Source organism: Cebus imitator, unplaced genomic scaffold, assembly GCF_001604975.1.
Source record: "Cebus imitator isolate Cc_AM_T3 unplaced genomic scaffold, Cebus_imitator-1.0 Scaffold403, whole genome shotgun sequence".
Classification (NCBI taxonomy): domain Eukaryota; kingdom Metazoa; phylum Chordata; class Mammalia; order Primates; family Cebidae; genus Cebus; species Cebus imitator.
This window is the reverse complement of record NW_016107718.1, coordinates 213,697-230,489: the sequence shown is the minus strand read 5'-3', so window position 1 is coordinate 230,489 and position 16,793 is coordinate 213,697. Positions and strand designations below refer to the sequence as shown.

The 16,793-nt window shown below is 39.5% G+C and overlaps 1 protein-coding gene and 1 pseudogene across 1 annotated transcript in view; both read right to left on the bottom strand.

Annotated features, from left to right (window-relative positions):
* RHOBTB3 (Rho related BTB domain containing 3) overlaps positions 1-16,793 on the bottom strand; it is a 53,600-nt gene that overhangs the window by 13,862 nt on the left and 22,945 nt on the right. Inside the window, exons 7-8 of the mRNA XM_017508854.2 lie at positions 9,330-9,442; positions 4,775-4,895 (exon numbers count right to left, since the gene is read on the bottom strand). Of these exons, the coding sequence (XP_017364343.1) occupies positions 4,775-4,895; positions 9,330-9,442 (234 nt within the window). The remainder of the gene's footprint in view (positions 1-4,774; positions 4,896-9,329; positions 9,443-16,793) is intronic.
* LOC108289417 lies at positions 1,590-4,306 on the bottom strand (annotated as a pseudogene).

Genomic DNA, 16,793 nt, shown 5'->3' with positions numbered 1-16,793 from the left:
AAAAGAATGAGATTAGTCATTTAGAGAATAACCTAAAACTCCAGAGTCTTAGGGGATGATTGAGGGGCTTGGGAACATCCAAAACTCCAATCAAGGGGACCTAGGCTTAAAAAAAAAAAAACCAGAGGACTAAAACATACTCATGACTTAGGAAGTAAATACTTAATCGAATACACTGTATCTGATTTGTATCAAATACTGTGCAAATGGTAACAGATTGGTCAGCCTTGGCCACAGAACCAGTAGCTAGAACATGCATGGAACATCCAGGAAGATCAGAGATGCTTGGTCTGATTAAGACTAACACTATGTTAGGACAGAAGACATCTACCAGAACTCACCATGGTTTGGATCAAACACCACTAGACACTACTCTCATATATTCATTCACCATATAACCTTCAGATTACTAATTCTTTTTCTGGTTATGAAAAGCAGTGCCCTAGGTTGTTACATGCTCACTGGAATGGTTTGCCCCCACCTTATCTCCATCTTGTGGAGTCTGCTCAATATGAGTCCAATCAACCCTAAATCACGGGTTCTCCCCAGGAAGTCATTTGGAAGACAGCATTCAGCCACCTCCAGGGGCATCTTTCTCCTTCTTTCAGAACACAGAAACTGACTGCATCACCATAAAGCTGACTTGTCTAAACATTAATTTTTAGAAAGATGGAAATACTTTAAAATTTACCAATCATATTTATTTTTAACAATAGATGTAGTCTTTTCTGTTGATATGAGAAGCTTCTTAGATGATTTGTACCAAATTATCTATTCCTATGTTTCTCTGGTATGAATAGAGCATACCAAGCACTATTAGTAAATGTCTTCATCAAAAATCTCTTCTAGAGATTTTTCTCCTAGAAGCTAATGAGAGAATTCTGTAATCACCAGGAGCTTCATCCCTGACTAGGCATGCCCTATCTATAGTGAATAATTTATGAAAGCTGTCTTTAGATATACACTTTGGATTTTTATTTAGGCAACAAATAAATCAAGGTGTGATCATATGAGGGGCTTAGAGCCAGTTTTAGGTCTCTCTCAAATGACGAAAGCATGATACAAAGTCTGTGGCCGCTTGTGAGCTTTTCCCAGTCACTCTTCTGCATCCCAAGGTCACTCTCGATGCCCTACTTTCAGCGTCCCAGGCTCACACTGCACCCGGGGCTGGTAGTGGCTTGTTGGAAGGTACACTGGAAAGTTTCCAATTCCCTGTCTTGGCAGATGACCAAAGTTAAAAGTACTGTGCATCTTTCTGAGGAAATATTTTTTTTTTTTTTTTTTTTGAGACGGAGTTTCGCTCTTGTTACCCAGGCTGGAGTGCAATGGTGCGATCTCGGCTCACCGCAACCTCCGCCTCCTGGGTTCAGGCAATTCTCCTGCCTCAGCCTCCTGAGTAGCTGGGATTACAGGCACGCACCACCATGCCCAGCTAATTTTTTGTATTTTTAGTAGAGACGGGGTTTCACCATGTTGACCAGGATGGTCTCGATCTCTTGACCTCGTGATCCACCCGCCTCGGCCTCCCAAAGTGCTGGGATTACAGGCGTGAGCCACCGCGCCCGGCCTTGAGGAAATATTTTTAAAAGTAAATGACTATTGTTAGCTGCTACACAATTCTACCATAAAATTAGATTATGTCTTCCTTTTAGCAATTGCCCATCTAAAGTTCTACTTAGATTTTCATTGGAAAACAGTTCCTTCCATCTTTCTTCCATAACTGAAGGTATCTAACAATTCATTCTTCTTTTTTAACTTTAAATAAATTTGTATTACATAAAGGCTGTCCCATAATTGGTTATTCCTCTACTTTGTACACAATTATTCTTACTCTCCACAGAAAAGCCTCTCCTTAACTTCTCATCTGCTGTTAGCAAGCACTAAAATCCTAATTTTAACAGCATGGTAGTAAAAATGCCTCAGTGATTTAAGCTGAAAGCAGTACATTGTTACGTGGCTCTTTCACCCAATATAAGGAGTGTATAATTGTCTTTTTATTCAAAAATACAAAACAAATTATTATTAGGCATGGACAATGACAGTAAACTGCTATTTATTGTCAGTTGAAACCAGTAACTGGTAGTTACAGTAATTTTTTTTTAAACATCACCCAGCCTTTTCTTCATTTTCTTCAAATGACTTCTCTGTAGTTAATGGTCAGAAATACTGCCTTGAGCTCTCTATCACAGTTCATTAATAAAGGTAAAGCCCTATTCTAGGAATTAGAAATGTCAACTCCCATTTCACCCACTGCACCCATTCCAGGGTCCTTCTCTTCTTTAGGAATTTCTGTGACTACAACTTCTGCTGTAATTAACAGAGAAGCCACCCAGCAACATCTAATAAAGCAGTTCTCACACCCTTCATTGGGTCAATGATTCCTTTCCACCATATTCACAAAATCCCCAACCACAGCTCCATAACCAACTTCTGAGGAACACCATGCACTGTCTCAAGTACCACAGATCCTTCAACACCTGCATTCTTAGCAGCGGTCATTGTCAGAATGTTGAGTATTCTTTTAATAATTTCTATACCGATTTTTAATTTTCATTAGTTGGAGTTAATGAGTCCAAGGTGGAATGCACTGAAGCAAGGCAGAACCCCGTCCCAGAATGATGTCTTCTTCAAAGCAGCTCTTACAGCATTAAGAGTAACTCTGTCTTTCTTTTCATTCATTGTGACATCACTTGTCACATCAACCTTCAGCACAGCTAGCTACTCCATTTGAAAGTTTTGCCATTCATTCAGTTTTTCCTTTTCATATTCACTAGCTGTAATATCTAACTGCTCAATGATTTATTGAATACAGTTTTCAATTCAAGACTTGTCACCATTTCCTTTGAAGCGTGTAACATCGCTTTTGGTCACAATGACCTCTCCAATTTTTCCTGTGTTATGAGGCTGAACATCTTCGGGATTTAGGGTCAACTCCACTTCTCCAAACACTGCACCACCAGCAGCAATAGCCATATCTTTAAGCTGGTTCTTTCTATTGTCAACAAACCTGGAGCTTTCACAGCTACAACCTGAAGACCAATTTTGAGCCTATTCAAAATGAAGGTTGGTAGACATTCTCCACCAACACCTTCAGCAATTATAGCCAAAGGCTTATAGTGAGTACTGGCAATTTCAAGAGCAGGTAAAATAGACAGGGCACTAGACATTTCTGTTTCACTCAACAGAATATAGGCATCCTTGAATTCATGTTTCTGATCTTTCGATGTATTAAGTTAATTTAATACATCAAAAATTGAGCCTAATTATATGATGTATTCATAAGGTATGCAAAAATTAGATATGGTGATTCTAATTCACCATTTAATGTTTTTCCATCCTTTTACTGTGATGACAGCCTTTCTTCCAACCTTTCTCATTGCTTCAGAAATGATGTTGCTGATTTCTTTATCTCTATTTGCAGAAACTGTAGCAACCTTAATAATTTCTTCAGGGGTTGTCACAGGTTTAGACTGCTTCTTAAGTTCAGCAATTAGAGCATCAACAGCTAACATCATGTTTCCTGATTTTCACTGGATTAGCACCTCTGCCAACTTTCTTGAAGCCTTTCTTGACCACACGGCATGCCAGTACACGAGCAGTGGTGGTGCCATCCCCAGCCTCTTCATTTGTGTTATTGGCAACATCTTGAACAAGCTTAGCTCCAATATTTTCATATTTATCCTCTAAGCCAATTGACTTTGCGACAGTCACATCATCTTTTGTTACTCTGGGACGTATCCAGCTCCATTCAATAATCACAGTTCTTTCCTTTGGTGCCACTGTAGCAGCTATGGCATTGGCTAAAAGGTCAACACCTTGAAGCATTAAGGCTCAGGCACCTGCACCAAATTTTACATCTTTGGCATAGGCCCAAGTGAGATGAGGAGCCAGTATCCTGACACTGGTCTCATCTGCGTTAAGACTGTGGGTAATCCAAGTATTTCTGCAGGGCAGGGGCAGAGCTTGTGCAGTCAGGCAGGTCAGCGGCTAGTGAGGGACACAGTGCAAGATGCACAAGGCGATGAGCCTGTGTCCCCTGCCTCCGCCTCTCCCCCACACTGGTGGCACCTGTATGCTGGCAGCTCCCACCACATTCTTTAGATCTTAGTCTTCTAAAGTGACAAAATTATCCAAGTGAGCAATCAATAATGGGCATTCAAACAGTTCATTTTCATTAAAATTAGGTAGCCTTACTTCCTTACAGAGATAAGAAGAAGCTCTCAGTTGCTTTGGTGATGAAATTCTCAAGAGTGGTATGAGTAATAAATGTAGCAATATCTGTGGGTGCCTGAGGTGGGCCAGGCATAACCCCCAATCCTTTGGCTCAAAAGAAACAGAAGACAGCTGAATAAAATAATGGCCAATGCCTTTTGCTCAAATAAAAAGGAAGAGAGCTGAATAAAATAAGCTACAGGTAACATAATTTTAAGGGGGTTAGCACCAGATGTAACAAACACTGGGATCTTAAAGAAATACACACAAAATATATAATAAAATATTACAGATCATCCCGTCTCTTGCTAGGCTCTAAAAGTTGATGAAGCATATGGCAAAGGAAAAAATACAAAGGCAAATATAAATTTATTTTCTCATTTTAATAAAATACTTCCTATTTACCTGGAAGATTTTGTTGACATTAAGGTAATATTAATCTACATCCTGGAATAGGGAATAATTATTCTTTCACACCAAACATTCAAACCTAAAGTAGAAAGCAAGGAAAGAAAACAAGAAATAAAAATGAATCATAAACTTCATAAAAGTTGATCCATACCTTGAATTTCAAAGACAACATCAGCAAGCATCGGCTTATTAAGGAAAAACTTGAGGGAAGTGTTATAAAACCACAGAGGTTTTCTGGCTTGATAGGTTTTGCAATTCCTTAGGCAATTAATCTATAAGGGAAAACACAAATACAGGAGAAAGGTTGTTTAATATGCTTTGATAACACATAGGCAAGGCTGAGAATTTGGAAAATTGTGCTAAATCTCTAAAGAAATATGATTCCCCAATCTGTGGCATCTCTGATCACAGGATTCAAGGGAACTTACCTTCAAGAAGTGTATGGGCTCAAAAAAATGAAAATAAAAAGGGACTTTATGGGCTGCCTGTCTGTGAACAACACTGCTGTCTTCAGCATTCGCAGCAGTAAATGAACTGCCTAAGTGAAAACTCAACTCCATGGCTGAGAAGCTGCAAGGTTCTGAAACCTTGTGAGTCTCTGCTGGGAAACAAACAAGAGTAGTCCAACCGCATATGAATGCCTACTAAAATATGTTTACACATAACCTAATGTGTTCATTAAGAAAGTACTTGATTTGTAATTAAGAAAAACACATTTTTCAGCCAGGCAGAGTGGCTCACGCCTGTAATCCAAGCACTTTGGAGGCCAAGATAGGTGGATCACTTGAAGTCTGGAGTTAAGAGACCAGCTTGGCCAACATAGTGAAACCCCATTTCTACTGAAAATACAAAAATTAGCCAGGCGTGGTGGCATGCACCTGTAATCCCAGCTGCTTGGGAGACTGAGGCAGTAGAATCGCTTGAACCTGGGAGGCAGAGGCTGTAGTGAGCTGAGATTGTGCCACTACACTTCAGCCTGGTGACAGAGTGAGACCCTGTCTCTGAAAAAAATACATTTTTCCCTTATCACGCCATATTCTTTTTCTACTTACTAGCTTAACACTTTCTCTTAAAGGAGTGGACATTTAAAAAATAACTGAGAGTGATGAATTGGTTCACCTCCAACTTTTTTGAGATGGCGTTTGGCTCTATGGCCCAGGCTGGAGTGCAATGGCGCGATCTTGGCTCACTGCAACCTCTACCTCCCAGGCTCAAGCGATTCTCCTGCCTCAACCTTCCAAAAGCTGGGACTACAGGTGTGCACTACCGTGCCTGGTTAATTTTTTGTAGAGACAGGGTTTTGCCATGTCTCCCAGGCTGGTCTCAAACTCCTGACCTCAGGCAACTGCCCGTCTCAGCCTCCCAAAATGCTAGGATTACAGGTTTGGTTCACCTCCTTACCCAGCTGGTTCACCTCCATCTTAATCTCTAATCTTATAGCCTTAATTGTCCTTCCTAGTCACAGCAGAGTCCACCAGAACCTATAAAGAGTTTCCTGGGTTTCTGATCTGGCGTTCCAGAGACATTCTCCCTTGACACCTTGCCTGTCTTGTCATGCCTGGCTGGAGCTGGCGGGTCCAAGAGCGGTCACTCTGTCTGACTCAGGCTTCAGTGCTCTAGCCTTTCTGTGGTCTTCAAGCATCCCCTTTGTGCCAACCCTGGAAGTCAAGGGCCAGCCTCCCTTTCCATACCCCCCACCCATTTCTTTTCTTTCTTTCTTCCTTTCTTTTTTTTTTTTTTTTTAAGTTTAATCTCTCTATTTACAGTGGATAAACAAAACAAGCCTGAATTTTTTCAGGTAGTGTTACCCAAATGATGATAAAATAATAAGTCATTTTAAATACTAGGATTCACTAGGACTGCAATCTTGCCTCAAGTCTACATTGTTCCTTAATTTGGAATGATTTAGTTATGATTTTTATTGAAGTATCATATTTTATTCGCTTTAAATTCTGAGTCTCCGCCCATTCCCCCCTGCTGAATATCAGAACACCAGACCTGGTCAGAACTCTAATCCTCTGCTTGGCTAGCTAGGGAACTCTGAAAGCTTTATCCCTAAGAAATAAACATACAACCTTAGCAGTAGTAATAATAAGTGATATCTACTTTTCACTCTAAATTAATCTACTATGGTGGGAAGTTTAAAATCTTTGATGAGGGGGAGAAAATGATACTATTCTTCCTCCTAAGGCAGAAGAAAACATTCCAGAATGGTATCCATGAGCAAAACAGAGAGGTAAAATAGGCTCATACAAATCCTGGTCCTATAAAGTCATTCTCAGATCCCATACACAACATACCATCCTACACACGGAAGAAATTTGGTTATGGGAGTCAAGTGACTGCCATGCATAAAGGAGAATAACAGTCAAAAAGCATCACTGAAATGGAGAGCCCAGAGAGGCTTCAGAAACCATCCAATTTATCCTTCGTTTTATAGAAGGCTTAACTCAAAGCCACAGAGATGATTTGTGGCAGAGTCACAACTGTGATCTACATTTCCCTAGTCCAATTCAGGGTTACATCCCTGTGTGGTACTCAGTGAATGAGAGGGCACCTAACCCTGGGAAAGTACAGGAAGAAGTGGTGAAAAAACTCTTCTTTCTCCCCATGCAGAGGAGGGAATTCAGTGCAATATCATGGAATCATATCACCCAGCCTTCCCCTTTCCCAACAAGAATTCATTTTATTCTCAGTATTCTAAGGTATGTGTTCAGAATCAGACTCAAGAAAAGGTGCAGGGTTAGAAGGAAAGGCAATATTTCTGTACTTGTCAGCCATATACAGGTTATGAATTTTTTATAGATGTATATTATTTTATAAAATATTTTATAGATGTACATTATACATGAATGTATGAGACAGAACTGGAGAGTGAGAGAATCTATAAACAGATTCCCTCATCAATTTTGTCTTGAATTTGAAAAATATGGGAGGGCAGAAGTTTGGAGAGGAGACAAATGTATGTGAGATACATTTTCACTGGTCCATGAACAAGTTAATCAAGACAACTAGATTAACTACTGAAAATGAGAATGTAGGCATATGTGCACATTTTTACAAAGGATTATTTAGTTGAATTAGATCGCAAGAGCTACTGTCCTGCCATAGACTTGTAAAACTGGACAGCTTCTGTATGCCTGCTTCAATGTGTTACTAAAAAAAAAAAAAACTTACCTCTTAATTCTACGTTTATTTATAAAAAAAGACTATTTTTCAATAAAGAACAATCAAGAATCTTCACTAAAAGCTACTACAGTTTTACATTTGTAAAATATTAACTTTAAAATGTTAACAGGTTTTAGAAGGCAGAGAAGTCATCTGTATTAAAAATTAAAGGAATAATCATTTTTCTCATAGTATATACCTATTTTTCATTAAGCAGTGCATATAACTTACCTTATTTATCTACTGCAGTCAATTTGCATATCACAAAATCAGAAAAATGAATACATTGGCTAAATTGCATAATGTCTTAAAATTTTTAAAATGTTTTTAAAAACCCTACAGACTATACAATCCAAGTAACTAGAGTTCTAATGTGCACCAGTCTATGGCAATATACAGTCTGTTTTTATAAACTTGAATCCAATTTTGAACCTATAATTGATGAGATAATCCTTAACTGTTCACATTGTTGAATTGATTTCTCAGAACACTTGAAAAGGGACATGCAAAACAGCCTTCCTCTCAAAAACTATTTGAGACTTAAGTTGTGAGGAGTTCGAAGGTACACCCTCTAACAGCCTAACTGTACCTGGACAAATTAAACAGCCTTTTATTCTTGCTATAGATGGTGTATTCCCAGAGCTCCAGGGGAATGTTTCAGAAGGCAGAATTCATAAACAAGTATTTTAAAGACATGACTCACACGTATTTTAATTTTTGCATAAGTTAAAATCTAAGATAGGGCCAAGTGTGATGGCTCATGCCTATAATCGCAGCTCTCTGGGAGGCTACAGCAGGCAGATTGCTTGAGCCCAGGAGTTTGAGACCAGCCTGGGCAACATGGAAAAACCCTGTACCTACAAAAAATTAAAAATTAGCCAGGTGTGGTGGTGCACATCTGTAGTCCCAGCTCCTCAGGAGGCTGAGGTGGGAGGTATCACTTGCGCCCAGGAGGTGGAGGCTGCATTGAGCCAAGTTCATGACACTGCACTCCCACCTGGGCGACACAGTGAGACCCTGTCACACACACTCCCAGCCCCCCAACACACACAAAATCTAAGATACAAATAACCCATGTTTATGTTTCAAATATTTAAATGGCAAAATATACTTAAGAACAACATTGGCTGGGAATGATGGCTCACACCTGTAATCCCAGCACTTTGGGAGGCTGAGGCGGACGGATCACGAGGTCAGGAGTTCAAGACCTGATTGGCCAACATGGTGAAACCCTGTCTCTACTAAAAAAATACAAAAATTAGCTGGGCATGGTGGCACGTGCCTGTAATCCCAGCTACTTGGGAGGCTGAGGTAGGAGAATTGCTTGACCTGGGACCCGGGAGGCGGAGGTTGCGGTGAGCTGAGATCATGCCACTGCACTCCAACCTGGGCTATAGAGTGAGGCTCCATCTCAAAAAAGAAACATTTAGATTTATATAGTATTTGACCCTTCTAAAGACTCAATTTTATATTCATCATAGTATGTAAGTTATAATTCAGAGAGTCAAACAAAACTAACTTACAGAAAATTAATTTACCTTTCCTGGTGTTTTTAAAATGCATTTAACTTTCTCAATTACATTTGAAACATCCCCAGAATCTTTCAACTTCTTCCTGATATCTTCTTCCAATTCTTCCCACTGAAAAGCACCTGTAAACAAATTAGTACATGCTGAATTTTTCTGTTAAATCGAGAAGAAAAGTAAAGCTCTTATTAAATATCAACATTCCCTTTATAGTGCTTTCTTTTAATTTTTCTTTACCATGTATATATCCTTATAATTATACTAAAACATTTAAACAGCACTCGTATTTCAAAAAAAATCAGTTTAACTTCCTCTAAATTATTTTTCAAATTCTGAAGTCTTCCTTTCTGGACTGCTGCTACCTCTCTGTAATAGGTGGCCAGCTAGTGACAACAGCAATGGTCAGAATATGAGTTACCATGACAAGTGGACCAGCACCCAAATTATTTACTTGCCCTAAGTAAGAAGGCAGATGTGTTTTTTCCCAAGGGTGAATGAAATCTTACTAGTCATGGACAGCAGTGACTATCATCAGGTAGAGGAACATGCAGCAGCAACAGCATGCATTCAGAAGGTCTCATGCATTGTCAGGGTCAGACTGGGATGTTTGAGAGCCAGCTCTACCAAACCAGCCTGAGGAAGGAAGCTACATTGTTTCCTGATGCGCTAAATGATCCTGTCATTGGAGCAAAATCACCCCGCCTCCCTTGCCTTTAGCCAGCCCACTTCAAAACCCTCTTCCTAGGCTCATTTAACTTCTCCCACTCTGTCAGCCCCTTTTCCTCTATGTCTTACAAAATTCTTATTCTACAGTCAGCAAAAGCTGACCTTTTCCCCAAGGACTTCTCTCATTTGGCCTACAGCAACCTCCTATCCAACCTCCCTGCTGCCTAAGGCCTTTTTCCCATCAAGTCTATCCTATTACTCTAAGCTGGTGAGTTCTGAAAAGCACGAATCTGATCATGATATTCCAAGAGATTACCCTCAACCATCCTATGATTTACAGAAGGTCCTAACTCATAAAAATATAATTCAAGAAGCCTACTTGGGCAGTACAGTTAGGAGACCTAGGATCCAGTTCTATCGCAGCTATTAACTACTAGGTGACAAGTCACTTCACTTCTCTGTTCTATCTGCTCTCAGTTTATTTCTTCCCATGTTTTCCTTCATGTATTCAGCACTCACCAGATGCCTCCGTGGATATCGGGGAATGAGGCAGGCACATAAACACTTATTAAGCCAATGAGATCAGGTGATTGCTGCCAGTCTGTATCAACTGGAACCAAATCCAATCAGAAGGGGCAGATTGCAAGTCCAGAAGCTCTCAGGCTCTTTACAGCTGAGCCCTGCACACTGAGCACTCTTGCGCACCCTTTCAATGTCTCCCTACCTGGCCTTCCTAATACTTACAGTGTGTCCTGGGAGAGGGAGTCAAATGATATGTAGCATTTGCCATTTTTGTGATGCTAACGACATGACATCACAGAACAAGGAAATGGGGATGATAAGCACACGGCTCTCACAAGCTGGCGCCAGCTCTGGCACACCACTGCTTCTTTCTGCCTTTGCTCTTTTTATGCCCTCCCTGATTGTTGCCTTCCTCCTCAAATTCCCAAAGCTGTGTAGTCTAGAAGATCACTGTGATTTCCGTTTTTCTCTTTCTGCACAAATGCATTTTAACTTTGCGGCCACATCCTCTTTTCCCAATATGACAAATTCTTTGGATTGTATCACCAGGAAATTTCATGTGCACACACAAACATTAAAGTCAGTATAACAATGTCACAGAGCATAAGAGCCCCTTAGAAGCCAGCAGATCCCAGATCAAGAAAAGTACTCTATGCCAGTGATTATCAACCATACCTGTGTATTATATACACCTGGGATCTTTTACAAAATGCCACTAGAGGAGGTCTCATCTCCAGATCAAGTAAATTAGAATTTCTGGGGCTGAAGTCTCTGGCATCAGTGTTTTAAAATCCTCCCTGATGACCCTAGTGTGCATTGTATGCTGCTGCCGGCCACTACTTTCCCTTCAGAAATTTCAGCCATTGAGTTCGAGACCAGCCTGGCCAACATGAGAAAACCCTGTGTCTAAAAAATACAAAAATTAGCTGGGCATAGTGGCATGCTCCTGTAATCCCAGCTACTTGGGAGGCTGAGGCAGGAGAATTGCTTGAACCCAGGCGGTGGAGATTTCCGTGAGCCATGATCATGCCACCGCACTCCAGCCTGAGCGACAGAGTGAGAATCTGTCTCAAAAAAAAAAAAGAAGGGAAAGAAATTTCAGCCATTACCCAAACACACAGTTAGTGGTATGCAGGAAACAGAAGATGTATTTTTTATTGTCTATACTCACACGGTCTAAAAAAGAACACAAGTACTGTCTCTGTGTTCTTTAACATACTTATATATGTGAAAGTTACATTAAGTTATTTAAGCAAAAGCATATTAACTAAAAACCATCTATAAAATATCTCCATTCAGAAGATTATCTAAAACCAAGCAAGCATCAAATAATCTAAATAGTTGGAATTAGTAGCAGGTAAATCCCCACAGGCCACTGAGCTGTCTGAGAACATTCACAGGAAGAACCAATCACTGAAAATGAAAGTAAGACTAATTTTCAAGAGCACACTAATGACTGGGCTGTTTTCATAATTAGAAACATTAATCAAGTCATCTTTGACTCTTTGAGGCTTTTAGGTCCTAATAAACCAATACTCCTAAGGCTGGGACTTTCCTTTTATTTTTCCTATGGTAAAAACATATAACATCAGATTTACCCTCTTAGCAAACTTTTAAGTGTATAATACAATATCATTAACAATATGCACAATGTCATACAGCAGGTGTCCAGAACTTATTCATCTTGCATAACTTTACTAATTGATTGACTGCAGACAAGGGCAGGATGACATCTTGCATTACTGACTGGGGTTTTCTTTAGTTAACTTCTTAAAGCACTGAATTCACTTAGGCTTTAGAGCTCATGGTACACTCATGTATACTAGCCTATGTTTTTATGCAATACAGAAAAGAGCATGCCACGGAAAAATTCTAAGGACTGGAGAATGCTATGCAAACTGAAGATGAAAGCTTGCTTCCACATGTTTACCTACTTGGATGGCATTTCAATAAGTGATGTGAAGCTCCAAGGGCCATCTGTGGTAGGAAGAGCTCAAAGCTAAATTCTTAAGGTTCTTATAAATACTTCACTTCCTAGCCATCTGAGATCATGTGACTCAGGAATGTGTAAGCATAAGACTGTATCAAGTATTATAAGAATGTTACGATTGTATGCCATGTAAGAATTACTCCCTGAAGACCAGGAAAGGGCTGGCCTCACTTATCACATTACACCTTGTTCCTTAGGATTAGTCATTAAGTACTCATACATTACGCAGTGTTTGTTATTATTCAATAGAAAGCTAACATATACAAAACAGACATACCTTGACTGTTGAATCAAAAATTTGAATAGCAATAGGTAGGTGTAAAATATTAACTGGACTGTTGTTAAACAGGTCCCTCCTAAATAAAGAACCAAATATTCCTGGTGACACAATACACACCAAATTTCAAATTCCTAAAGGTTAAAAAAAGCATGTTATTTAAAAAGAATAAAGGTGTTCTTTGTAATATGATTATTTTAAAAAAAAAATAAGGACAGGAGATAGGCCTATTGTAATTTTCTAGCCCGTGTTTGCTCAGCGCAAATATTCCTGAGCCCGTGATGGAGTTCAACCTCTGCATTACCAACCCAACTGATGAGAACACAAACAAACGACTCCTGTGCTCAACGGGCCTCTAGCATAACCCGAGGGCAGACCACAGCACTTCTGTGGGAAAACCACTGCATAGCTGTGCCTTAACACGTGTTCCATTCACAGGCTTAAAAACGTTTAAAAACTACAACAAAAAACAGCTCTGGCCCCTTTATTGAAGTCTCTGAGAAAAATGTAGGTTTAAAGTTTTTGTTTGATTTGATTACAAAATATATTTTTTCAAAAAGTCACTTATTCATATACAAACAAATGACTAGAGGATAAAACAAAACAATAAATGTTTAGACGTTTTCTGTCGATAGCGGAATCTGGGTAAATTTTTTCTCTCTTAATTTTCTGCATTTTTCAAAATTGTCTTTTCTGTGCAAACACAGCTTTGACATCTTTTTAACATAATGTAAATGACACTTTGCCTTGAGCCAGAGGTTGTAATCTGTAAATAATTAAAGAATAATAAATAGGTACCTGCAAAACCAGTTATTTTCCCTTTTCCTCAACCAGCATCTGGGTCTCTGCAGCCCCAGGTCAATGGCCTGTGCCCCAGCTCAGACTGGACAGCACCTCCGGCTCTGGCCGTGAAGTACAAGGAGAGATCACAGCCAAAAATAGGACGGGTCAGTGTCAGGTTAAGAAACCAGGACTCTGAACCGGCTGAAAGACCTGTAGCTCGGCAGGTTCTCCACACCATCAAGCCTGCTTGCCCTCCAATTCCTACTCCAGGCTTACTTAGTTTCCACCCAACCACTAAGCATCCACTTTTCCTTCCATCAGGCAGGGGACACAACAGGGCATGGAGAGCCCCAGTTCCGAAGAGCTCTGCATCAGTCAGCCTTGCAGCTCACTCCATTTTTACTCTGAATCTTAAGCTAATAACTTGGTAACCTTCCTAGGCCTCTGCACTGAATTCTAGGCCCGAATTTGCTGGATTTGGCTGGTTCCCAGTTCTTCCAAAAGCAGGTACTCCAGCTGCTTCTGGTAGTCCAGAGATCCAGCACCACCTGGGAGACAACTGGAAATGCAGAATTTCACGCCCCACTCCAGCAACTGAATCAGAATCTCCTCAGATGATCTGTAAACACTTTAAGGTTTGAAAACTACTGGTCTAGATGATGAAGGGCCAGTGGCAGGGCCACCCCAGTGTTTGAATGTTGGCCTTCCTGAGGCTGATCGCAGAGTAATGGGACCTCCTGACTGAATGCCTGTCTTTGCTGCACTGTTCCACTCTCCAACCACCACCAGAGATGAGCTTTTTAAAGCCCAGTCTGATCATGCTTAGAACTCTAGCACAAGTCTAAGAGCAGCAGGAACAGCTTCCACAGGCCTTGCCCACTATATCATCCACCAGCCATCACCTTCCACTCTATGCTCCTGCCATGAGAAACCACCTGTGGTCCCTGGAAAGCAGCAGCTACCTAGGATCGCATTTTTATTAATGCAAATGTCCCCAGTAAATTAATCACTTTCACACAGTATCAGAATGAATGCATAAAAAATTTGGAACAGGTCAATGACTCTGGGGAAGGGGTCTGGAGTAAAAGGATAACTTTTTTCTTTTCTTTCCCTTTTTTCCCATCTGCCTGTATTAATTTTGCAATTAAATAAAGCACTCCCCCAGGAGAAAGCTAGGCAGGACCAGTCACTGGAGATATATCTAGCTATTTTACTGCTGCTGTATTAAAAAGTATATAAGACTTCAGAGTACTCATGTGCCTTTGAAAGTCATCAATAATAATTGTGGGAAATTTGGATAATTCACATAATTTCAACAGAAAAATCAGCATAAAAACTCAAACATAGACCGGGTGCGGTGGCTCAAGCCTGTAATCCCAGCACTTTGGGAGGCCGAGGCGGGTGGATCACGAGGTCAAGAGATCGAGACCATCCTGGTCAACATGGTGAAACCCCGTCTCTACTAAAAACTACAAAAAAAAATTAGCTGGGCATGGTGGCGCGTGCCTGCAATCCCAGCTACTCAGGAGGTTGAGGCAGGAGAATTGCCTGAACCCAGGAGGAGGAGGTTGCGGTGAGCTGAGATCGTACCATTGCACTCCAGCCTGGGTAACAAGAGTGAAACTCCATCTCAAAAAAAAAAAAAAAAAAAACTCAAACACAGCCCTCACAGTTCCTTAAACATATTATTAAAAACATTTTTTTCTCTTAACATGTAAACATGTTAGTTTTTCAAAATTTTAAATTCTGAACTGTGATATTCTAAGTTTAAATGTTAAAATCTATAGTACTAAACAAAGTCTTCAACTAGTTTGGCTTATTCATATGATGAGCCTACTCTTTAATTCAACTAAAACTTATAGAGAACTCAGTGAAGGCAATGTGCTGAGCATGTGCCGTACTGGTGCTTAATTTATGCCTTTTCCAAGCCAATATTCACTAACCTACCACCACGTTCTACACCAATATGTATTTTTTATCCACATAAATCTGTGTGCTGCAACCGTACTTTTCAAAATCATAACTTAAGTTTTAACTTATAAAATTACATGACCACAACCCACATGAAAAAGGTAATATCTTATTTTTAACATCAATTACTTAGAATAAAGGCTGCCCCCAATTTTCCTACTTGTATAAAATGATACTTGTTTTGCAAGCCTTAATAAGCTTTTTATCTGTTTCCAATTAGGCTTTATTTGAAGCCTAAAAACAAATGATAAATGTTTCTCCAGACACATTGCAGAGAAGGCGTGACCTTGGCTAACAGTTCATTCGTACATGATTTTAAGTGAGTAAAGAAAATTAAAGAGAGGAGTTCTCAGAAAACTTATATTTAGATGCTTACATTAAGATTCATTTTACATCTGTTCTTTTCTATTCTCATATGGGACACTTAGATGAAAGACCTTCAATTCATTTGCTAAAATGATTCATATAGAACTTCTATCTTTAAAATATAGTTGCTACTGATTTTTTAAAAGGGCAAGAGGAAAAATTCTTGACAAGCTAAATCTTAAAAAGGGCACAGTTAAAAACAAAAAAGTACCATCTGTGATAGTCATAGCCAAAGTTGATCAGACCTCAACTAACACTGGATATTGATTTCCAGTTCCTAAACTGAATGCAATTCTCTTTGACTCCCTACAAAATCTAAGAGTCAAACTGAATAGTGAATAGCTAGGTTTTAAGGTATAGACACTTGATTTCATTTACTCTTGGAATATTTTATTTCTTTAAAACTAAATTGTATAATAAATTCTCACATCTCATATTTTGGATTTTTTTTTAAAGTAACAAAATATTTATTACTAAACATACCTGTTTGGTAGATTATTGTTTTTACAAGTAGATTTAAAACAAAGGCAAATACAAAAACATTTGAAAAGACGGTTGACCTCACTACTCATTAGGGAAATGCAAATCAATACCAAAATTAGATACCACGTTATACCCATGAAGATGGCTACGATTAAAAAAAATAAATACCAAGTGTTAGCAAGGATGTGGAGAAATTGGAACCCTTGTGCACTGTTTGTAGACATGTAAAATGGTAGAGCTACTGTGGAAAACAGTATGGCAATTCCGTAAAAAGTTAAAAATAGAATTACCATGTGATCTAGCAATTCCACTTCTGTGTATATAGGCAAAAAATTAAAAGCAGGGTCTCAAAAGAGATATGTGTACATTATTATTATTCACAACAGTGAATTCACGACATCTAAATTATTCACAACAG